Source organism: Lycium ferocissimum, chromosome 5 (assembly GCF_029784015.1).
Source record: "Lycium ferocissimum isolate CSIRO_LF1 chromosome 5, AGI_CSIRO_Lferr_CH_V1, whole genome shotgun sequence".
Lineage (NCBI taxonomy): Eukaryota > Viridiplantae > Streptophyta > Magnoliopsida > Solanales > Solanaceae > Lycium > Lycium ferocissimum.
This window is the reverse complement of record NC_081346.1, coordinates 62469265-62493260: the sequence shown is the minus strand read 5'-3', so window position 1 is coordinate 62493260 and position 23996 is coordinate 62469265. Positions and strand designations below refer to the sequence as shown.

The window sequence follows — 23996 nt, the reverse complement described above, 5'->3', positions numbered from 1 at the left end:
AAGATGATTGGGGATGATGTTTGCAAAGCCATTTCAGAATTTTTTAGAAATGGTAAACTTCTTAAACAACTGAATGCAACTATGATATCTATCATTCCAAAGGTAGAAAATCCAGTGAGTCCAAGTCTATATCGACTGATTGCATGCTGTAATGTCCTGTACAAGTGTATTTCCAAGCTCTTCTGCAGTAGAAGAGGGCGAATAAAGTGTTGCCCACTATAGTAAGTCCCCACCAAGCAGCCTTTGTGAAAGGAAGATCATTGGTACAGAATGTACTGGTTTGCCATGACTTGTTGAGGCACTATAATTCGAAAACAACACCTAGATGTATGATGAAAATTGATCTCAAGAAGGCATATGACATGGTACAATGGGATTTTGTTAGGGAAAAGCTAGAAGGATTCGGCTTTCCACACAAATTTGCACAACTGACAATGGAATGTGTAACAACAACTTGGTTCTCTGTGAAGGTCAATGGTGAAGGATGTGGGTTCTTCCAAGGTAGAAAAGGGCTTCGGCAAGGGGATCCAATTTCCCCCTTGCTATTTGTGTTAGTCATGGAGTATTTCTCAAGGATAATGACAAGGAGAACTCAGGTGCCTGATTTTTGATTTCACACAATGTGCAAAGTGCAAAAGTTAACTCATTTAACCTTTGCAGATGATTTAATGATTTTTTGCAAAGGGACTGAAGCCTCAGCAACTCGAGTTATGGAGGCCATCCAATGTTTCTCAAGAACCACCGGCTTGATTACAAATAATGAAAAATCAAGCATGTTTATAGCAGGTGTAGAGGATCATATTAAGGAGGAATTGTTGAGAATTACTGGTTTTACAAAAGGTACCTTTCCTATAAAATATCTTGGCTTGCCTTCACACAAGAAGTGGAGCAAGATAGAGTGTCACCAACTAAGTATCAAGATAACAGAGAAGATAAGAGCCTCCTCGACAAGGCATCTCTCTTATGCAGGTAGAATCCAAATTATCAACTCTGTATTATTTTCATTGCAGAATTTCTGGGGATCAGTGTTTATACTTCCCCAGAGTGTGCTAAAAATGGTTGATAAGCAGTGTAGGGATTTCTTATGGGGTACTAATGAGGGGAGTAGGAAGATTGCCCTAGTGTCTTGGCATGACCTGTGCTGTTCTAAGAAGGAAGGGGGACTTAATATTAAAAATTGTAGAATTTGGAATATAGCAGCAGTTGGAAAATTGATCTGGTTATACATGAATAGAAAAGAGCAATTATGGGTTAGGTGGGTCCATGGTGTCTATACGAAGGGTGAGGACGATTTTTGGAACTATGTTCCACCTCGGAATTTGCGGTGAAATCTTGGAAACAATTGCACGAGATTAAACAAGGCATGAGGCTTGGTATCTCAATGGCGGTATGGCCTTACTAGAACTAGGAAATACTCCGCTGACTAAAGGGTATATGGCATTGCTAGGGGACGGAGACCTAAACTAGATGAGGATGTTTTGATATGGAGTAAAGTGTTAGTACCTAAGCATAGAGTCTTAATGTGGCTAGCCCGAACGCAGGGGAGACTACTCACTAGAGCTAGGCGATTAAGTTGATAGACTATGAAGATGACTTATGCGTGTTATGTGGAATACACGAGGGCACGAGGATGCTGCACGTTTGTTTGTGGAGTGTGGATGGATCAAAGAGGTATGGCGGGACATAGCAAGTTGGTGGGGACCACAATATCTTGGGGAAACGTGCAAATATTCTTGCGAGAGGATAAAACAAAGGCATTGGAGCAAGTTTAAGAAGGAAGTAGTAGCTAAACTTTGGGTATGGGAGGTCATCTGTACAATACATGGCGAGGCTAGGAATGGGATGATATTCAAAGGACAAAGTGTGAATACAAAATTTACAATCCTACGGATAAAGGCTACGGGTAGTGAAAGAGTAGACATGCTTAGAGATTATAGAATAGCTAGAAAGTGTATTGTTTTTATTGATAGCATATGTAACTAGTGTTGAGGCCTACCAACTCTATTCCTAGCAATGGGAAGGGAGAGGTGAGGTGCTCTTTAGGTGTATCCAATTTGCTAGTATGGTAATATTTACAATTTATTGCCAAAAAAAAAAAATTTTTTTTGGTTTTTTTTTTTTTTTTTTTTTATGTGTGTAGGGGTTTTTTTTTTTGGGGGGGGGGGGTGGGGGTGGGGGGCATTTATTTTGATTAGTAGTGACTTAGATAGTCCATTTTTTTTTTGGTGTAGCAAACAAGAAGAAAAACTTCATTTGGTCAACTAGAAGACCTTAACAGTTAGCTAGAGTAGAAGGGGCTTAGGAATCAGGAATCTAAAGCCCCAAAAGTTTGATGATGAAGTGTTTATGGAGATTAGCCCCAAAAGAAAAATCCTTGTGGAAGGAAATAATTAGTACCAAATATGGGAGGAAGCGGACAACAAATCAGCAAACACTTCTTATAGGGTCAGTGTGTGAAAATCTATCAAAATCTATGTCCATCTATCATAAATAACTCCAGTTTCAAAGTAGGTAGCGGCAAGAAGGTCTTTTTTCTAAGAAGATAATTGGTTAGGTCAGGTCAAAGCTCCCTAAGGCAGTAATTCCCAGGCATTTCCCATCTGTCATCGGTAAAGGGCAACTGTGGGTAAGGTGCAGATAGATCAATGGAATATGAGCTTTTGGAGATTGCTGAATGGCTGATAAGTGAAAAGAATTATAGATTTTATAGTCTTTTAGCACAATTCAGAGGGACTTCAAATGTTATATACTACATGATATGGAAAAGTGATAGTAAAGGGAAATTCTCAGTTAAGCCAGCTTACAGAGAACACAATTTATTCGACAATCAGACGAGATGTTGGCCATTAAAGATGATTTGAAAAGTTATAGTATCATTCAAAAGTTCTGTTTTACTTGACTTCCGGTGAAATAGGCAGTTTTGACATAAGACAAGCTAGTAAAGAGGGGCTTCCAATTATGTTCCAGATGTTATCTACGTTGAGAACAAGTAGAGACAGTCAATCATATTTTTTACATTATAAATGAACAGATTAACTGTGACAACATTCATAAACCTGAAAGGTATAAAGTGGACTATGCAAGTGTATTGGAAGTGTTACCTGGTTAGAATAGGCATAGTAAACTATCCAGTCAGAGGAAAAAAAAAAGGATGGATGATTGTCCCAACATGTGTATCTGGTAGATAGTATGAAAGAAAGGAATCAAAGGTGCTTTGAAGATAAAGGGACATTACTTACAAGATGAAGATGAATTGTTTAGTCATGTATTATTTTTTGTGTACACAAAAACTACTAGATGAAGGTGAGTCTAGTTTTGAAGTTCTGGATTGTCTGTAGTTTGGGCTCAGTACTAAGATATTTTGTTTTACTATTCTATGCAGCTTTTTCAGTATACAAGATATATAATACTTGTTACCATTCTCAAAAGAAATTTGAAGAGAACATAACCTACGAGGTTCAAATTTGTAGGTGAGTTGAATTTTATTTGCCTTGTCACATATTTAAATTTGTACCCGATAAGTTATGCTATTTCATATTTTGATAATTTAAGAAACTGATCCGAGGAACCAGATATGCATTTAGAGGGACTAGATGGGATCAGGTTCCACTAGTCATTGCAGGGTCAACTCTACTCTGTTGTGTAGCGACAATTACCTCTTATCTTGTTAGCGATCTGTCAACCTGTTGCGAATTTGCTAGTGGATAATGTAATGTCTCTTTCACATCAACACTTACTCCACCTATATAAACAACATGTTACAAGTGAGACCCTATCACTTGCAAATCTAAAAATCACTTTCCTCTCAAGTGAAGCCGCCGCATCTAAGTGCTCTCAAGAACAAAGCTGCAACAAACTGAAGGATTAGTTGTCAATCACTGAAGAAGTCTTAAGTCCCTAGGTTTGTTGAGTGTTTGTCATTTAGTTCTTTATCTTGTCTTCCTACATGGCTTTCAAGAAGGGTAATATTAGGACAGATTATCAACCATTTTGAGTTTGTTCACTTGGCTAGAGTTAGTCAAGGTGTTTTCTTTGCAATAAGAGTTATTGTAAAGGTCTTGCAATAGAGTTGTAAGGAGGAGGAATTAAGAGTTTAATTCCTAGGTTGCAATAGATTGTAATCTAAAGTTGCTCGTTTATAGTGAAAAGTTTAAGCAAATCCTACTGCAGTGGGTCATGGTTTTTAATCCCTCAAGCAAGGAGTTTTCACGTAAATATCTTGTGTTATTTACTTTTCGTCGTACTCAAGGGAACAGATAGAGAACCTGGTTCTCTATACTGTTTGGTGGACTCTTATATTCTATCAATTGGTATCAGAGCAGGTTCTTTCTAAAAAGTTAACACCTAGAAAAGATCTCCTTAATGGCTGCTCCACCAAACCTAGAGGAAGGATAGTCTAGCACAAGACCACCAAGATTCAATGAAAAGTATTATGAGTGGTGGAAGACAAGGATGCATGACTACATCATGGCGAGGACTACGAAGTACATGGGACATCATCTGCGATGGTCCTCGTATTCACATGAAGAAAGATCAGGCAATTTGGAATCCATGACGGACCCAAAGATGAGAAAGGAGTATAATCAAGCTGATCGAAAGGCTATAAAAAGAATTTCAAAGCAAATAAAATATTTGTTTGCGGTATTGGATGTGATGAGTACAATCACATCTCGGCATGTGAATCTACGAAAGAAGTCTGGAATGCTCTTCAAACTGCTCATGAGGGAACAAGTCGGGTAAAGCAGTCCAATAGACATGCTTACCACTGATTATGAACTTTTTTAGATGGAGGATAGTGAGTCCATTCAGGACATGCATACCAGGTTCACCTCCATAATCATTAACTGCATTCCCTTGGTGAAAGCATTCCAACAAACAAACTTGTGCGTAAAATACTCAGTGTATTGCCTAGTTCTTGGGAAACCAAAGTCAATGCTATCCCTGAAGCCAAGGGCTTGCAAACACTGACCATGGATGAGCTCATTGGAAATCTCAAAACCTATGAGTTAAAAAGACAACAGGATCTAGAAAGGAGAGAGCCAAAGAAAGAGAAGAACCTGGTTCTCGAAGCTGCTACTAAAAGTGACTCTAGTGATGATGATTCTGACATGGCTTACCCAACTCAAAGGTTTCAAAGGATGGTGCGGAAGAATGGTGGGTTCCAAAGGAAAGGAAACACAAGCAAAAATCCCAAAGGAATTGACTGTTGTTATAATTGTGGGAAACCTGTACATTTCATCAAAGAGTGTCCTCTCCACAAGCAAAGACTATTTCAAGAACAACTCTGAAAAAGCAGCAAAGAGGAACGTGGTTCCTGACAGAAAATTTAAAAGAAGAGAAGCAACTGACAATTGGTGAAATAGACTCTAACTGCCTGAGAAGACTCCTCCAGTGAATCTGAAGATGAAGATGATCTAGGAGATGCTTCTATAATGGCTATTGATGATGGACCTTCAAACTATGAGTCAATCTTTGCACTCATGGCCAAATCTGACGGTGATGATGACAATGAGGATGAGGTAAATTTTCTTAACGATTAGAAAAAATTAATGTCATTAGCAAATGTGTTGATTGATGCATATAAGTGTCTCATAAAAGAAAAGGATGCTTTAACTGAAGAATTTTGTGAAATAGAATAAGAGAGAAATGACATAGTAGACACTGTCACAAGTTTGAAGGAACTGGTTGATGCAGTATCTAGAGAAAACTCTTTGTTAAAAAATCAAATTAAAAGGTGGATGGATACTCCTGCTAGAGGAAACGAAACATCTAGTGAGATCCAGTTTGAGCTTGAAAATGAACTTAAAAGGGACAAAATGAATCTCACTGCTAATCTTGAAAGAAATAAACAGCTTCAAAAGAACTTAAAAAGGGTGAAACATGATCTTGATAATTCACTTCACTGGACCTAGTTCTCTGATGTGGTTGCATCTTTGTACAAGAACAACACAGGAGGTAGGTAAGGTGTTGGTTTTCAAAAAAAAAAAATCTCCCTACAATCCTCATAGCAAGTATGTTACTACTTCTGAAAACTGCCTAAGCACTCACTGTGGTCAAACATGTCATTACAAAAGTGCATGTGAAGCCAAAATTCAAGCTATTGAGATAATTAAGAAATCCATTGCAAAGGAATCTAGAACAAGGGGACCAGGTCCCCGTAAAAGAAAATCTGAATTACCTGCATGGACTAAAAGGAGTCTGATTGATCCTTTTTATCGTCTCAAGGGACCCAAACCTGTATGGGTTCCTAAATCTAATCAATGACTACGATTTGCGAAATTTTGAAAGCGAGAGAAAGCAGTCAAAAATAGTATATGGACAGTGGCTGCTCAAAACACATGACTGGAAATATGAAGGATTTTCTCTCATTCAAAGCCTTTCAAGGTGGGAGTGTGTCGTTTGGAAATTGCAAGAAAGGCTATATTCTTGGCGTTGGAAAAATTGGCAAGACACTCTCTCATGCCATCGAAAATGTGTACTATGTGGATGGCTTGAAATATAGCCTGCTGAGTGTCTCTCAAATCTGTGATAGAGGCAATGAAGTTCAGATATGATGCTTGCACAATTACCAACATCAAATCTGGAGAAGTGGTCCTGATAGCAAGAAGCTACAAGAACATCTATGTGGTTGATTTTGATTCTCTAAATGGGAATGATCTGACATGCCTCAGTGCTGTTGATGATACTGATCTATGGCACAGACGCTTGGGGCATGCAAGTTTCTCACTGCTGAACAAATTAATTGTGAAGGACCTGGTTCGTGCGATGCGAAAGATCAAATTTGCAGATCACAAGGTGTGTGATGCGTGTGTAAGAGGAAAGCAAGTCAGATCCTCTTTTAAACCAAAGAAAGTGATCAGTATCTCGAGGCCACTTGAACTTCTTCATATGGATCTTTGTGGGACAATGAGAATTCCAAGTAGAGGGGGAAAGAGGTACATTTTTATCATTGTTGATGACTACTCTAAATTCACTTGGACTTTTTTTCTAAGAACCAAATATGTTAGTGTCTTTGCTGCCTTTGTGAAACAAATTCAAGTGAAGCTTGGGAACCAGATTGTCAGTATCTGATCTGACCATGGCACTGAGTTTGAAAATGCTAAGTTTGATGATTTATGTGCTGAAAATGGAATAAGTCACAATTTCTCTACACCAAGGACACCTCAGCAAAATGGTGTCATTGAAAGGAAGAACAGGATCCTTGAAGATATGGCTAGAACAATGCTAATAGCCAGTGGTGTTCCTAAAGCATTTGGGCTGAAGCTGTTAACACTACCTGTCACTTGAGAAATAGGTGCATGATCAGTTCCCTCCTTGAGAAAACTCCCTATGAATTACTCAATGGGAAAAAACCCAAGCTGACTTACCTAAGAGCTTTTGGTTGCAAATGTTTTGTTCTTAACAATGGTAAGGAAGCCTTGGGCGAGCTTGATGCTAAAAGCGATGAGGGAATTTTTCTTGATTACTCTTCACACAGTAAGGCTTACAAATTCTATAACAAGAGAGAACTCAGTATATGAAGAAAGTGTGCATGTAATTTTTTATGAATCAAATAACTTGGGTGATTAAGGCACACAGGATGATGAAGCAGAAGACGGGATTTTTCTGAATGTTCCTGATGAGGCCATCAAAATTACAAATGGAAAGGCTGATCTAATGAGTCAAGTTAAGCAAGACAATGAAGATGGTGCAAAATCACCAAGAAGCACACAGGAACGTGGTTCCTCCATTACTCCTCATGAAGATGATTATCGAGTAGCTGATGCTGTATCAGGTTCTCCTGAAGCTGGACAAATAAATCATGAAGGTCAGGCTTCTCATGAAGAAAATGACGGTGATACCACAGAGGAACCAGGTCCCTCAAATTCTCAAAACTCTGGTCAACCTGAGGTGTAAGTCTCAAACTGGAAGTATAAAGGATCTCATCCACTTCAAAATGTGATTACTCCCTTAGATTCTAGTATTCAAACTAGATCTAGGGCGAGACAGCCTTCCTGTCTCAAATTGAACCCAAGAATATCAAGGAAGTCTCGGCTTTGACATAGAACATCTCTATGACAGTGATATAAAATTTTGCGTCATGATAACATCTAGGAATCAAACTTCGTTTTTATTGTTTAAGATTACTTCATTGAAAATACAGCAATCACGAAAGTGCTTTAAAAGAATATACAGAGCGAGATCATCACTGTTGTAAGAAATCAAACATTTTGAAGATAAAATCAACATTAAGTGGATGAAGGGACCCAAATTCAGGTTAACGCACTCATCTTTCTTCCCATAACTCTCTGTTGATGGAGGACTTGCTTAAACAAGTATCTTTTGCTGGGAAGAACACAGTCGTTGAAAGTTTTACCCAGTGGAACCTTTGAAGGAATAATGCAACCTATCTTCCATCCAAATGCAGGACAATCCAACCAACCTGCATAAGTAATCCAAAAGATAATGATGTAATCAAACTAAGAGAAGCAAGGAGGGGAAAAAAGAGAGAAACAAGAACCTGTGTTAAAATAATAGTCAAAGAAGACACAATAAAGTTGTGTGCAACCTAGAGTTACACTTAGATGACAAGAACAAAAAGAAAGATGGAGTATACAGAGGGAACTAGGAATCTATTGCTACTTCAACAATTCATACACACACACGGAAAAAGAGATAAGTAACACAATAAAGAGAGAGAGAGAGTGTGTGTGTGTGTGTGTGTGCGCGCGCGCACAAGCATAGCAGGTCTTATACAACTAGCACACTAGGAAAAAAAAAAAAAAAAATCCTGGCTCTATGCTAACCATCTCTTTGTCTGAAAGATCTCATCCAGCAGTTGTGGCTGAGATGCATATGATGGCCTATCATCTGGACGTTGTCTTTTAATTCTTTGAATCCTTTCCTTCCGCTTCTAAAACAAACAACATTTAGAAAGAGGGCATGCAAACTGGAAAATAATTATTTGACTGGTAAACTAGAAAAATGTAAATTAAAAAAGAAAATGAAGTCTCCACTCTCCACAATAATAAAATTCACAAGAACGTACTCCCAATCTCCCATGTCCCCTATCCCTTTCCACTATCTAAGAAAGAAGCGGCAAAGAGATCTTGAGCCAACATAAATCAGTTCAGATTAAGATGAATTCTGAACTAGTGAACAAAGGTAGTTTTGATCATCACCAGTAAGGCTTCAGCAGCTTCAGGCAACCAATCATTGTAGGAAACTCAACACTTGGGCTTATTAAAAATAGAAAAACAAATTTGTTGGGGAAAAAGGGAAAGAATGTTTTCTCAAGTAACTGTTCATCTGTTTGAAATATGCATAAAACAAGCAGTCTCCAAGAAAAGCTTGCCTTAAAGACTTGGCACAAAAGCAGGGGCGAATTTAGTAACTTAATTTGGGGCACGTGAACACATGGTCTCTCCGTAAAACTAGATATTTTATATATTTTTTTTTTAAATTGGTATAATACTACCTGCTGGAACACATACTACAAGAAGGCTAAATGGTGCACTTGGTTGAAGGTTGAGTTATTTATCAAGAGGACTAGGGATCAATTCCCACTAAACACACTTTTTTCCTTCTTCTTCTTTTGTGGTGAACCCATGTTCTAAAAATCCTAGAATCGCTTCTGCACAAAAGTGACCTGTTTTAGCTGGTTGGTAGTACTGGGTGCAATTCTTACACTAGATGGCCTTAAGAATAAAGGATTTAATCTGTGTAACTGATGCTACATGTGTGAAAATGATAGTGAGAATGTACATCATTTGTTTCTGCATTGAATAGTGGCTAGAACTCTATGGGTTTTGTTTAGCAATGTTTTTTGGACTAAGTTGAGAATTACCAAGAAGCTTGAAGGAGATTTTTGTCATATGGAACAGTTTTGGAATTGATAAGTCCATCAGAAGCATTTAGAAGATGATCCCTCAATTTATCATGTGGAATATCTGGAAGGAGAGGAATCAAAGACGCTTTGAAGATGATCTCTCAATTTATCATCTGGAAGGAAAGGAATCAAAGACGCTTTGAAGGAAATTCAACTCACATAAACACACTGCAACAAAAACAAATAGCAACAGTGTGTTCCGTACGGAGGAAAATATTTTTCAATTTCTCACGTTCGATTGGTCAAAATTTTGGAAACCATTTTCTTTAGGAAAATAAGTTCCTTAAAAATGAGGAAAATGATTTGCCTAATGGAAGTAGGGAAAACAAGTCGCACAAGTAACAATCCATATTAATTGTCTCCTTCCCACCCTCGAACTCACCCCCACCCCACCCCACCCACTACAACCTACCCCCCCTCCCCCCTCAAAGCACCCTCCAAAAGGAAGAAGACAACACTGCTAGAAATAGTCTAGCATAATCTTTATTCAGGTCTAAAATAGGTTTATTAGCATCCTATAGTTTCTACTAAGCTTCTGCATTGGCTATATATATAAAATAAGAACTGAAAAGGGTCACATTTTAGCCACTAAGAAGTGACTACGGTTATTAGAAGCGACTACGATTTTCTAAGAAGCCTACCATTATCTTAAAAATTGATGAATTTATTCTTGAAACTTATCGTTGTTGGCATTTAATGAATATTAACAAAATGATAATGTCATTATTGATATAAATACTTATATCAATGAAATAATACAAATCGTTCGCTGTCAATCTAAATATTAAGTTGGTCGCATAATTATTTCACCTATTGCAATATAGACATGAACATTGAGCATTGAGCATATGTAATTATGTCATCAATTTCAACATAAAGCATATGTAGTATAGTAACCATTTGCAACATGGCTAAGAAAAATATGTGATGTTCACACATAGTTATGTCACCAATTCCAAGTTGTTTCATACTCCCTCCGTCCCATATTATTTGTCCACTTTCCATTTTACACGCCCTTTAAGAAATCATAAATAGATATGAACTTTTACAACATTACCCTTATCTCTCTCTAATAAATTGTACTCTAATCAATATTGGTTACTTTAAAACACAATTAATGCTAAGGTCAAAATAGAAAAACTTTAATTAATTCTATCTTGATTTGGTAAATGGACAAGTATTTTGGGATGAATATTTTTAGTAATGTGGACAACTAATATGGGATGGAGGGAGTATAGCTATGATCATCATAATTTTTTCTTCAACACATTAATTATCATTATTTTAGATTATTAAAGTGTTGTTTCACTAATTTCATGGTGATAACATATTGTTTAGTTACAAATATAAGTTTTATAATCAAAAATTAGTTCACTTCTTTTTTTTTTTTTTTTAAATCTCTTTTGGTTACAAAAGCAAGTGTTAGGTTGTAGATTCTAATAACTTGTAGCTGACTTTTTAGCAGAGTATGCAAGTGTGGTAACATAACTCTTTTGAGGATCCCATTCTCCAGTCCCAAAGCACCTCATTAACTAGTTTCAACTACAACCAATCTCCAATTCTTGAGAAGGCCAAAAGGTATTGCTAGGATTTGATGGGTCATGGTCTCTTTGGGGTAAAGACATGAGGTAGACTAAGCGGTACAAGACATTCATGAGGGCATAATCAGCAATGAATTTATTTCTGTTGTTGGTCTATGCATAAACGTTATCCTTTTAATTGCTTTAAATGAATATCTTATGCTAATAATAGTTCAATGGTCTATGCCAAGACGTTGTCTCGTCTATAGTAAAAGTTATAAATCTGAAGTATTCATCTTCAACCTCAAGCTCAAATTTAAAATGTTCATCTTTTACCTCAAGTTCAAATCTGAAATTTTATGCAAAACCACCTTTAATCTTCTCCAAATTCCCTTAAATTTGAGATTGAGACTCCTCAAAAGATCCCCAACACCCATTTGAAATAAATCACTCCTTCATAAAATCAAATTTTCAAGTTTGAAGCTCAAGCTTCAACAATGGCTATCCTCAAGCTTAAATCTGAAATTTAATCCAAAAGCACCTTAAATCTTCTCGAAACTCTTTAAAATTTGAGATTTAAACTCATCAAAAGATCCATAACAAAATCCAACAACACTCACTTGAAATGAATCACTCTTTCAAAAACTCATTTTTTCAAACTTGAAGCTCACAGCTTCAATAATGGTCCAATGGAGTATATTTCAGATGTAGAAGGAAAAAACATGGGAATGAATTGAGATAGGGGAATATATTTTTATATTTCTTTTTTTTTATAAGGTAAAAGATATATTTTTAGATTTTTATTTTGGTTTATTTATTATTTCTTTTTTTTAATAGTTTATTTATTGTTTCTTACTTTGGATCAAAAGTGTATTTTTTAAAACTTGGGAGCTGGTTTGAAAGCTTGGAATAGTTATAATTTTATTTTATTATTTTTTATTTTCTTAAAATTATTGGATGAAAATGTATTTTGTAAAAGTTGGGGGTTTCTTTTGACGCTCAGCTAACTTATCTACACATAATTAGTATTAATCCTAAAAAAGGTCGTACCACCTAATAATTAAAACTTGGGATCCAGATTCTTTAAAAAAAAAAAAAATTAGCTTTGGGCCCTGTCAACAAACTTCCGCAACAACATTGGATGTTTGTAAAAAGCTTTTAAAAGGTGGCATGGTCAACATAGTTACTTAAACAAAAGCAATCACAACTCCACAAGTAATTCCATGAAGGCATAAAAGACACCACGATCATGCTGTCAATGAATAGTTTGCAATTTTCATGCATAAACAACAAACGGAAGGTGGAAAAATGACAATGTTAGTTTGGCTTTACTTGTCCATACTATTCTATTTCCAGCAAATAAGTTTTTCTTCATCCTCTATACTTTGTAACTGTTTTCAGCTCCATTTGCCTCGTACGAAGTTACAACTCTTAGCCATGTCTTATTTGTCTGAGGGTGTGTTTGGTTCGAAGGAAGATGTTTTTTAACAAAAAAATTGTTTTTTCAAAAAATAAACGGTTTTCTTATTTATTTCTAGTGTTTTGTAAGTAATTAATTAGAATTGTTGTCCTAAAAATATTTATATACTAGTGTTGGGCACGTGCGTTGCACGTGTGCCCCATCTTTATTTTGAACGATATATATGCATTATATGAAGACACTCGTGTTATGAGTAATATAAAACGTAATTGCACAAATTAGCAGATCTATTTGCATAACATTCTGGGTGTTTCATTGTCAATTACAACGATAATGTTAAAATTTGAATGTGTGCAATAAGTAATAGAAAATGTTGCTGCAAAAGTTTGAAGATCAATTTGACAAATATTCAGTGTGCATATAATGAGTTGCTCATCAGTGCTTAGGTGAGTCGATGTCCTCTAAACCTGAAAATTGCAACCATTGAATTTAGTTAGGGTTGACCGATAAGTAAAGAGTGAATTTTTTGTGGTATTAGGTGCAAACATGTTATATGAGTGTATCATACCTAAGACTTCCTTGTAGACGATGTTCTTTGTGTATGTCCCGCTTCGACATTTTGGTTGCTCTGTCAAGACCAGAACTTTGGTCATGGACATTGATATCCCTCTTGAAAGTACAACGTATAATTGGCTATGATTTCACTAGCTTTCATTAACAATTTCTGCTCTTGTAGATTTTGGAACAACTGGTAATACCTGACGGAAATCTCCTCCAAAAACCATGACTTTCCCGCTAAAAGGTTTATCAATGTCCATTATATCTCTAAAGCTCCTGTCAACTGTTTCTATTGTTTGCCACTTGGCCATCGGCGCTTCCTCCCATATAAGTAGTTTTGCTTTTCTAATCAATTTTGCAGCACCACTTTGTTTTAACATATTTGTCATGGACGATTCATTTGTTTGAAGGGGAATCTCAAACCTCGAGTGAGATTCCTCCCAGTAAAATTGAAGCTGCTACGCCACTGGTTGTTGTTGCCAAGGCAATCATACGTCTTGATCTAACGTTGGCCAGCAATGCACGGTGCGTTCTTCCAGTTCCTTCAGGTCCATCGACAAAGAATAATCCTGCCCTTCCACAATCCACCGCCCGCAATATTATTTTGAAAGCTTGCTCTTGTTCAGGATTTAGACTTGATTGTGCATCAAAATCTTCTTTGGGTATTTGCACGGACATTTCTTCAGCCACTTCTGTACATTCTGTTGGGACAACTTCGGCCAACTGTTGATCAAGGCGGGGCAGGTCATATACGTTGATGCTTTGGCCCATACTTTCCAAGTAGTAATTAATATCCTTTAGCGTACATCGCAGTATCGCGTTGGGTGAGTTGTCATGTATCCTGCTGAAGTCCTCAGACATATCCTCAAAATAAGTATCCCATAGTTTTCTGACATCGGTGGGGTTACAGTGAACCAGAATTGTTGCAAACAAACTTGTAGGGCTGATGGCATTTTGAATAGAACAGCCTCTCCCAAGCTTCTGATATGCTGTTGTCTGATTCTAATAACCCTCTTTCTTTGTCTTCTTCTTTAAAGGTCTCACATTGCCTTCCATTGACAGCGAGTAAGTCCTTGAATGATGATGGTCCTCTTACATGGTTTAGTAATAACCGTTTATAATACCTTTCCCCTGCCTTAGGATTAGCTGCAGTATGCAATGAATGTTAATAAAGTAGTTTAATGGTAGATGTTGTGTATAAAGGTAAGCATTAGTACTATATGCCTTACCGGTTGCAATGCGACCAATTACAAATCTTGTTTTTCTTTTCGTCCAAGCCTTTCCCTGAGGATTCCAAACATAATGCTTAGGGAATTCTCTATAAAGGTATGTACGTGCTTCAGGGTCAATGGAGCACATCTTGAAATACTCGGTCAGCATGGTTTGCCTGATGCCATCCCATGCGATGATGTTTTGCAAATTTTGCTTCTTCCAATAAAAAACTAGGTATGTTTAAACTGTTAGATATTGTTTATTTAGCTTTGTTGTATCTTATTTTGAAACAACCATTCGCCAACCAAAATGATATCACATTAACTATTGCTGTAAAGTTTCACTGAATACTAAACATAGGAAGTAACAAAGGAGAAAATAAACTTACCAATAAAATTTACAACTTTAATGCCTTCTCCTAAAAATCATGTATGCGATTCTATTGAAGGATTTCTAGTGCACATGAAAATCATAGCACAGTGCATCTTTTTAATTTTCACATAAAAGTTGGCAATTTAGGTAACAATTGAGAATTAATTCAAGAGAGTTAACTTGAACTTCTGAAAACAGTGGATAAAACTCTACTCTACTTACTATCCTAATCAAATATATACGATATTTTTGTATGCAGTTGATGTGCAAACGGAGCCCACATTTTCATTATATGGCACAACATAAACATTCTTCGAGTCTATCAGAAGATGTAGACATAACGTGAGAATCGATACACTTCAAATTTTTATTCAATCGCCCATGCACTTTAACTTTAAGAAAATCACATACTTAAATTATGGTATGTCTCAAAATATATAAAATCAATTGAAGGGAGAATTTCATAATAAGAGAAAGTCTTCACCAGAAATTTAATACCCCACTACAAAAACATAAAATGAGGAAGAGAAGAATCTGAATGAACAAATAAGCACAAGTATTTGCATATATTGGTGAACTTAAGTAATGAGTTTCAAGCCACACCAAGCATTAGCATAAAATTAATCACATCCCAAGTAAAGGAAACCTATACCAATTTACCAACAAAAGTAAGAAAAGCTGTGATTACTTGCTTTTAAAACTACTGGCATTTGTGAAAAAACTGGCCAAGCATCGGCATGAAAACTTCAAGGAGCGCTTTCTGTGGTTGGTGACTTGGTGACCATATTTGGCAAATCCTTCCAAGATTATAATAGCTTTGCACTATGCCTTTATAAATACCATAACTTCATCCGTTCAGGCTAATGAACAGATTCTTTCACTATTAGACATTGAATATAGTCTTTTTAAATTATACCGTCGAATTAAAAGAGCACAAATTCGAAAAACTGAGGTTGTCAATAACGTTTGCTATAATTAATAGCAATAACTAAGGGAATTGAAAAGGCCATAATTAAGGAATGAAAGTGCAGGACTTCTAATTGTCCCTTTACCTAAATAAAATATGACTATTTAATTAGAAATTTTAAATATTTTTTCATTTTAGTGAATCTCCATATTTGTGCAGCATAAATATGTTTACCTGAGTGTTTTCCAGGGAAATGTAGTTGTAGGTTGATGACTGGAGGTTGCATTTCACTCAAGTTGAATTCATAAATTCTCCAGAATGCTTCGGGAGGGGAAACCCACCGGGCACTTGGAAAGTTTGCATCTCATCAATTACTTGATAAGTTATGCTATTTCATGTTTTGATGATTTGAAAAACTGATCCGAGAAACCAGATATGCATTTTGAGGGACCAGATGGGATTAGGTTCCACTAGCCGATTGCAGTCAACTCTGCGTTGTACCGTAAAAGTGGCGACATCGCAGATTGACTGGCAGCAGTGACAAATTGCGTAGCTTGCTAGTGGACAATGTCATGTCCATTGCATATCAACATTTACTCACTTTATATAAACAACGTATTCAAGTGAAACCCTATCACTTGCAAATCTAAAAATCACTCTCCTCTCAAGTAAGCCGCCGCATCTCTAAGTGCTCTCAAGAACAAAGCTGCAACAAACAGAAGGACCAATCACTGAAGAAGTCTTAAGTCCTTAGGTTTGTTGAGTCGTTGTCATTTTGATCTTTATCTTCTATTCCTGCATGGCTTTCAAGAAGTGTAATAATAGGACAGATTATCAACTATTCTGAGTTTGTTCACTTGGCTAGAGTTAGTCAAGGTTCTTTCTTTGCAATAAGAGTTATTGTAAAGGTCTTGCAATAGAGTTATTGTAATTAAGGGGAGGGATTAAGAGTTTAATTCCTAGGTTGCAATAGTATCTAATCTGAAGTTGCTCGTTTATAGTGAAGTTTGAGCAAATCCTACTGCGGTGGGTCGTGGTTTTTTTTAATCTCTTGAGCAAGGAGTTTTCCATGTAAATATCTTGTGTTATTTAACTGCCGTAGTATAGCGCAACATATAGAAAGACACCCTGTCATCTTACCGTTTTGATAGACTCTTATATTCTATCAGTACCAACTCATAGGAGGAACGACTTGAAATGATCAGAAGACAATGATCCTATAAAGAATTCCTCTATTTTGTTTACATGTGATATATCTTACCAATATCATGTGAAATTGATCTTATAATCAAAAGAACATTTGTAATGAAGACAAACTTGATCTTCCTCAAAATTGGTGTTCATTCACTCGAACATCAGATTATTGGACGTAAAACTTCTATTTGGAAGTTTGAGGTGGTTTGATTCGTTTTTATTTTCGCCATCCTCTTTTCTCTTATTTAAGTTGGACATTACTGTATTACGGATCAAAATTTTATCTTGCAACTTATATGTGTGTGAAAAGAAACAAAAGTAGGCGCATATACAAGAGCATACGAATAATTTTAAATCTTGAATTTGTCATTGCTCATACAAATTTCCCTCAAACTAAAAGTACATATCATTCATTCACTAATTTGTGCCAATTTTGGCTTATTAGAGATCATATATATACAAATCAATAAATCATGATAGCTTAGTGGTTGATGATCAAAGTTATAGAAGCAGATATTTAATTCAACTCCTATAAATTGCTTGTTATTCTCTTTCTTATTTCTCACTCATTACTTTTGCGACAAAGTATATATATAATTTTTTGGGTAATTTGCCAGAATTGACTCTCATAAAGGGTGGTCTTGAACTTTTATGTCATTCAAGCAGTTATCTTAGTAAGGATTTCTTGATGCTTGAGAACGGTGCAAGTCTTTGTTGTGAAAATTCACATATCATGGCACTGCCCAAAGTGTACGATTACATGTGAATTAGATTGTCAAATTTTTTTATACAATATCGGTGTAGTTTAACGTGTTATAGAAGGTTAATTACCATTTTCTGATAGAGATTTACTCGTAATTACCTCAAAAGTGATTATTGTATAAATAATTTTTACACCATAATGCATAGAACTTAAACTCTTGTATATATTATACATTTTCAATCTCACTCCATTCAAATCCGAGCACACTTTGCTGTTCCATAGTCAACATCCAAATCATTTTTGCTCAACAAATATTTCCATATTTCGGTTTTATGTATCCTCTCTATCTATTTTGCACTATTTTCGAAAATAAGTAAATCATCTTCCTATTTCACTATAGTAATATTGATATTTTTTCAAAAATACTTAAATACACGTTTTTGGGGTTAGCTCACCCTCGTGGGATCGCGACCATTTGTCCCGGCCATTGTAGCACGTGTGTCGCCCAGGGCATAAGGGGCATGATGACTTGACGTCATCCTCACCTTCCTCCGGCTTATCATCGGCAGTCTGTTCAGGGTTCCAAACTCAACGATGGCAACTAAACACGAGGGTTGCGCTCGTTGCGGGACTTAACCCAACACCTGTGCGTCCAAGCTCAAAGTATCATATAATACGATAGTTATTTGGTGGCGCCTCTCTAAGAGAGGTTAGGAGTTTAATTTTTGTGGCTATCTTGTTATTTTTTTCTTTCTCTTTTTTAGAATTGGGTGTACCTCTCAAACTGGTTTTTAGTGTCACTTCTTGCTTTTTAATTAAATACTTTTTTCTTTGCCTTTGTTTCTTTGTATGATTTATTCTTTCAAACTTTTCATGTCTGCCATTGAAATTCTTATTTTTCTTTTGTCACTGTAAAATTTATATAATTAAACTAAATGTGTATATTAAAACTAGTAGTATTGAATGATGTAGCGGTTCAACTGATCCCAACATCTTCAACACAGAGTATAACTATATTAATTTTGAATCTATAATATTTTCAATTATGCAATGTTTTCAATGATACGAACTTAAAGGTTGAATCGGTCAATTTATATCTTGGATCCACCTTTTTATAATAGTGCACTCATCTTCTCGAAATCTTGAATTCGCTCTGTCTCATGGCTTATATTTACTTTATTTTTATATTATATTGAGTGTACCTTTTCTATTTTCCCTCTTTGATTTCTTGATTGTGGTTGGTGGAAACAACTGGCCTAATTCGTAAGTGGTTATTTCATCTGGTATGTCAAAGTTAGCTGCTAAAGTATAGCATAGGTAAAAGTTTAGTCTTTTGGTGGTGGAGTAATAATGGCTTTATAGTAGATTTTCATATAGTAGCATTTTGTCACAAATGAAGGGCCTTTGGACATCCATCTGATTTGTTGAGAGGTCACATCCATGTCTTAAATCCATCTCGTTATGCATGCACTTCTCTCCACGTTATTGCATGATAACTTCTAGCCAGAGTTAAGCCAACATGTTTAATAAGTGACATAAAAGTTAATTATACGTTAGAAAGTAAAATCAGTAACCTAAACTAGTTTCTTGCTACAAGAAAACACTGAAAGTAGGCTCTCTTTACCCAATGATTTAAGTGTATACAAGTTAAATTCATACAGAGACTCAATAGCATGTTCAAGTAGAAATCCTCCGAACCTGGTGGTTGCTTCATAGAGTAAAATTTGCTAGAATTACACCCTACAGTTCGACATTCCACTCCATAACACAAGGTTATTCATGTTGCAGGAATTCATTTGGTCCAGAGGACCACCATGGACACATGATTAGTAGCACCAGTTGGCAAATAGCCTAAAAACCAAACATACAAACACCAACTATGCTAACAAAAATATGTTACCTAGAACTGCAACAGTAAAGCAAACAAAGTACCATGATTGAAAATATTCTAGCAACCATTATCACTTGATCAAAACAAAAAGGTTTCCCCCTTCTCTCTTTCACAATGAATACTAATTCAACATAACTAAAGAGCACCAAAACTGGAGAATTTAAAAATTGCTTCTCAACGCACATGACTAAACATGTTTTACATGAACAAGTTGGGCTTGGTAGCCTTGTATGTGGTCTTGAGTTTCCTACTTGGTGGCCTGACTTTCTTGAACACCAAGGGGAACTTGATCTTGGAGTCGTGGAACTGTTTTGTGCTCTCCCTCTTGCAGAGCTTAGCTGGAATTGTAGCCGTCTTTATTATCTGGATGCAGTGATGGCGAACTCTGTGGCGAGAAGCCATCTCAGTGTACATCTGCTCCACACCACCATTCAATGTCGTGTCACGGTACTCCTTGTACATATTATGATATCCAGTTCTACTTTGGTAACGCAGCCAAATACCATAGTTCTTGATTTTTGTTGGGTACTTCTCAAAGATCTAATAAGTTAAAAGAGACGATCTTAATGAGGTTCATAGCAAGGAAAAACATTTCGTGAAAATGAATAGAAAACTGTAAATGTTAGGGAAATCATGGTATCCAACTTAAAACACTGCAGATAAAGAACAACCAGGGGTTGGTGCATAATGCATAATTACAAACCAAGTAAGGTCATATCAATGGCACGAGAGGATTGGAGGGAAAGAATCTATTTGCAAGAATAAGCATAAGTACGAGGATAGTAACCAGTGGACTTAAAACTAGCGAGAAAACTTAACTCTTGAACAGTAAAAGCAAGACTGTCCACCAATACGAGCTGCACTCTTTTCCTTAACCAAGGTTTTGTCCAACTGGATTTTCCTGATAAATTTTATGAAGCAATGCGTATTAAGAAGAACTATGAAAAATTTTCTTTCACTAGAATTTTTCTTTTACATAGACATCCAAGAGGAGTGTTGTGAATAGATGACTGGTAGCTGCCCATGTGGCCCACTCCACTATAGCATGTTTAGCTCTCCAAGTTACTTCATTATTTTGAGGCGTATAGATAGCCTTATATTTTAGATGGAATAACATAAAGAAAATTACTCCTTTCTCTCTCTTTTTGACAATGGTAAACAGACTCCTGTCTCTCTCTATTCTTGCAATTTTATTTTATAAATATCAGCACGAGACTCTTCTCAAATATTGAATTTGGCAATGCCTTAGTGAACATATGTTCTAACTTTTCTTTCTTTGAGTGTGTTATTACATCTAAAATACAAAGCTATTTATAAGCCTCAAAATGATGAACTCGGAAAGTTAAACTTGCTACAGCATAAGTGGCCCACATGGGCATCCACCAGTCATCTATTTTTTTCTAATAATTGTAGTGTCATGGCTAGCTTGCGCACAACTCAACTAATTTCACGAGATACATGTCACCTCCACCAGCAACAGGTACCATGTGACTTTGTCCACCAAGGCTAAGACAGATGGGAAGAAATCACCTAGTGTTTGTGTCTGGTGGAATCTGAACCTGAGACCTCATGGTTTTCACCCCACTTCATTGACCACTACGCTACACCCTTGGGTGGTGTCCACAAGTCATCTATTCACAACACTCTCTCTGGTCTTTCTATTTTATTCTATTACACAACTTTATTTTATAAAACGTACTCGAACACTAGAAGTTCTCAAGTTTTGCATCTGACGTACAAAGCAGTAGCAAGATTAGAAAGGCTCTTAGCAAAATTGTACTAAATGTAAGCTTACCAACACGACTAGACCTCAATTACAACTAGGTGATATCACCTATATCAATTTTTTTGATTCTTCTGCTAATATTTTTGCCAATAGAGACTAATATTGTTCAGGCGTGTTGCTAGAACCTAAATTTCAAACATGTCAACCAATTTATTTAAAAGGTTTTTACCAAGTTATTGCAGCAATTTTTTTAACATTTTATCATAACTTGGAATTTTTAATACATAGTAAGAGACGTGTTCTCTTCTCTTTTGAACTTTTCTTTTATAACGGGGCATGTAGATGCTATCACAAACCAGCGCTCGATTAATTCTACGTACTTGAGTAGTTCGGCTCACACCAAGGTATAGGAAGATGGGGAGTAGTTCTCTCTTCTTTTGTACTTAGAGCGAAATCTAAGTTATGTTAGACCCTAAATTTCCCTCCAACTTATCCAAACCACCCCCCCCCCCCCGCCAAAAAAAAAAAAAAAAGGAGTTAGATCCGCTTAGATTTATATAAATAGCCACAGCATCTATTTTTGAGTTCTTTGGGGAGACTTTTAGCCAAGATATTCATCTATTATAACATTGGATTTCAAGGAGGCTTCATAAGGTAAATGATTCGCTATCACTTTGTGATCATCATACTCAATTTATACGCTATTTCATCTGTTAAATATCTTGATTTTGATTAATTTTGCACAAATCCTTGTGAAACTTTAAATGCCAAATTGAATGCGTAAATGACACAAAGATTAGAATTCGATTTTAGATTTGGTTTACCACTTTGAGGGCTTATCGAAAACATACAACACATTCACATAGGCAATCCCCACATACCACATTATACATAACCTAAGCTTTATAAAATTTGCATAGGGTTACCCGAAAGACTAAATCACTTAGAACTAAAACCAGAACATAACAGACCAAATACACAACGAGGCACCAGAATCGCTATCTTTAAACTACTAATCACAACACTTCAAACTCACAATCCAAAAATACGCATATAAAAAGAAATGTATCTCATCATACCTCATTAATAGCCAGCATCTGACCATTACTCTTCTTCACCTTCTTAAGTTTCCTCAAAAAATACCTTTTTTAAAAAAGAAAACACAGTTAACATAACCATGTCTGAAACCAAGTGGATTTATTCTTTATCCCATAATCCCCCACTATTATACATATCACGGTATAGGGTGCTCACCTGAACACCCTCGGTAAAAAATTACAATGTATATATAGGGTAGATGTTCTGTGTTTATGTACATATATTAACTTTTGAATTCCCTAAACAAATGCAAAAGGTTAGCTTAAGTGTTCCAGGGTGTTCAATAATTGTCTTAAACATCCTAGGTTCGATTCCTAGGGACAATATTATTGTTTATATTTAGCTTTTGTTATTTTTCCCGAACTGGATCTGCCACTGGTCATAGCTGTAGATTTTCTTTTCCATGTCATTTTTTTAACGAATCCATCTCGACATATTCATCATCTAAAGACATATAAATTTCATTACAATAGTTATAGAGAAGCATAAATTGAGAGGGAAAGAGGTGTAAATTACCAGAATTTGGACTTAGCACGAACTTCATTAGTAGCCCAGAGCTTCATACGATATATCTTGGGATGCTCATCTGTTTCAGATGGCAAAGCTCTCCCCACAACCTGGTACTGATGGAACTGCAATGACACCAAGAAAACACCATTGTTTGTTCAAATATAGAATAAAAATGCAAAATCTTGAAAACCCATTAAAGAAAAGAAGAGTCTTTTACCTTGTAGTACACCATTTCTGCAAAGCTCCCTTTCCCTCTGCGTTAGTCCCTCTATGTGAAAGGGTGGACCAAAAAAGGTTTTAATTAAAGGGCCTCTACAGAAAACCCTAATTTCAAAGGCCTACTAATTTGAGCTGTTTTTGCACGGATTGTCCAGCTTCTTGGTGGTCTTTAATTTTGGGAAAAGGACGCCGTGTGTTCAACCGGCCCAAACTAATTCCATATTTGGCTAATGTCTGGGCTTAATGTCACCAGAAGTCCATTCGGCCAAATTAAAGACACAAGGGCCTTCTTTTGGGGTAATCTTTAAATTTTACCCCTCATATTTATAGTCTTTAAATTTTACCCCTCATATTTGTAGTCTTTAAATTTTACCCCTCATATTTGTAGTCTTTAAGTTTTTCCCTTCGCTCGAATACCTGAGGTTCTAGGTTCGAACCCCCGCTCAAGCATAAAATAAAAAAATAATTTTTTGCGGCGGGGGCGGGATGTCTTAGGATAAAGTCCTTAAAGAAAAACTAAAGCTATGCCAGAGGGGGCATAACTTACTGAATTGCCCTTCTTTTGGGTGGTCTTTAAATTTTACCCCTCATATTTGTGGTCTTTAAATTTCGCCCCTCATATTTGTGGTCTTTAAGTTTTGTCCTTCGCTTGGATACTTGAGGTTCTGGGTTCGAACCCCGGCTCAAGCATAAAATAAAAAAATAATTTCGTAAGGCAGGGTAGGGAGGAGTGTATGCCGGATCCGGCATAAGTCCTTAAGGAAAAATTAAAGTTATGCGGAGGAGGCATAAACTTTT

The 23996-nt window shown here is 36.3% G+C and overlaps 2 protein-coding genes across 2 annotated transcripts; both read right to left on the bottom strand.

Annotated features, from left to right (window-relative positions):
• Positions 1 to 13508: 13508 nt before the first annotated feature.
• On the bottom strand, positions 13509 to 16228 carry LOC132058454 (uncharacterized). Its single transcript, XM_059450950.1, has 3 exons — positions 16092 to 16228; positions 14596 to 14808; positions 13509 to 14512 (listed from the first exon to the last, which is right to left on the bottom strand). Exons 1-3 carry the CDS (start codon positions 16141 to 16143, stop codon positions 14271 to 14273), a joined length of 507 nt encoding a protein of 168 aa, XP_059306933.1. The 5' UTR covers positions 16144 to 16228; the 3' UTR covers positions 13509 to 14270.
• Positions 16229 to 19669: 3441 nt separating this feature from the next.
• On the bottom strand, positions 19670 to 23412 carry LOC132057019 (large ribosomal subunit protein eL20-like). The gene is made up of 4 exons (XM_059449451.1): positions 23197 to 23412; positions 22986 to 23101; positions 22451 to 22514; positions 19670 to 20185 (listed from the first exon to the last, which is right to left on the bottom strand). Exons 1-4 carry the CDS (start codon positions 23209 to 23211, stop codon positions 19844 to 19846), a joined length of 537 nt encoding a protein of 178 aa, XP_059305434.1. The 5' UTR covers positions 23212 to 23412; the 3' UTR covers positions 19670 to 19843.
• Positions 23413 to 23996: the final 584 nt, after the last annotated feature.

Coding starts and splice junctions, on each gene's coding strand:
- LOC132058454 (XM_059450950.1), bottom strand. CDS start 16,143: ATGCAACCTCCAGTCATCAACCTACAACTACATTTCCCTGGAAAACAC. Junction 14,809..16,091: donor TTTCCCTGGAAAACACTCAG/GTAAACATATTT, acceptor AAACATACCTAG/TTTTTTATTGGAAGAAGCAA. Junction 14,513..14,595: donor AATTGGTCGCATTGCAACCG/GTAAGGCATATA, acceptor TGCATACTGCAG/CTAATCCTAAGGCAGGGGAA.
- LOC132057019 (XM_059449451.1), bottom strand. Junction 22,515..22,985: donor CGTGCTAAGTCCAAATTCTG/GTAATTTACACC, acceptor TTTTTAAAAAAG/GTATTTTTTGAGGAAACTTA. Junction 20,186..22,450: donor AGATGCTGGCTATTAATGAG/GTATGATGAGAT, acceptor TTAACTTATTAG/ATCTTTGAGAAGTACCCAAC.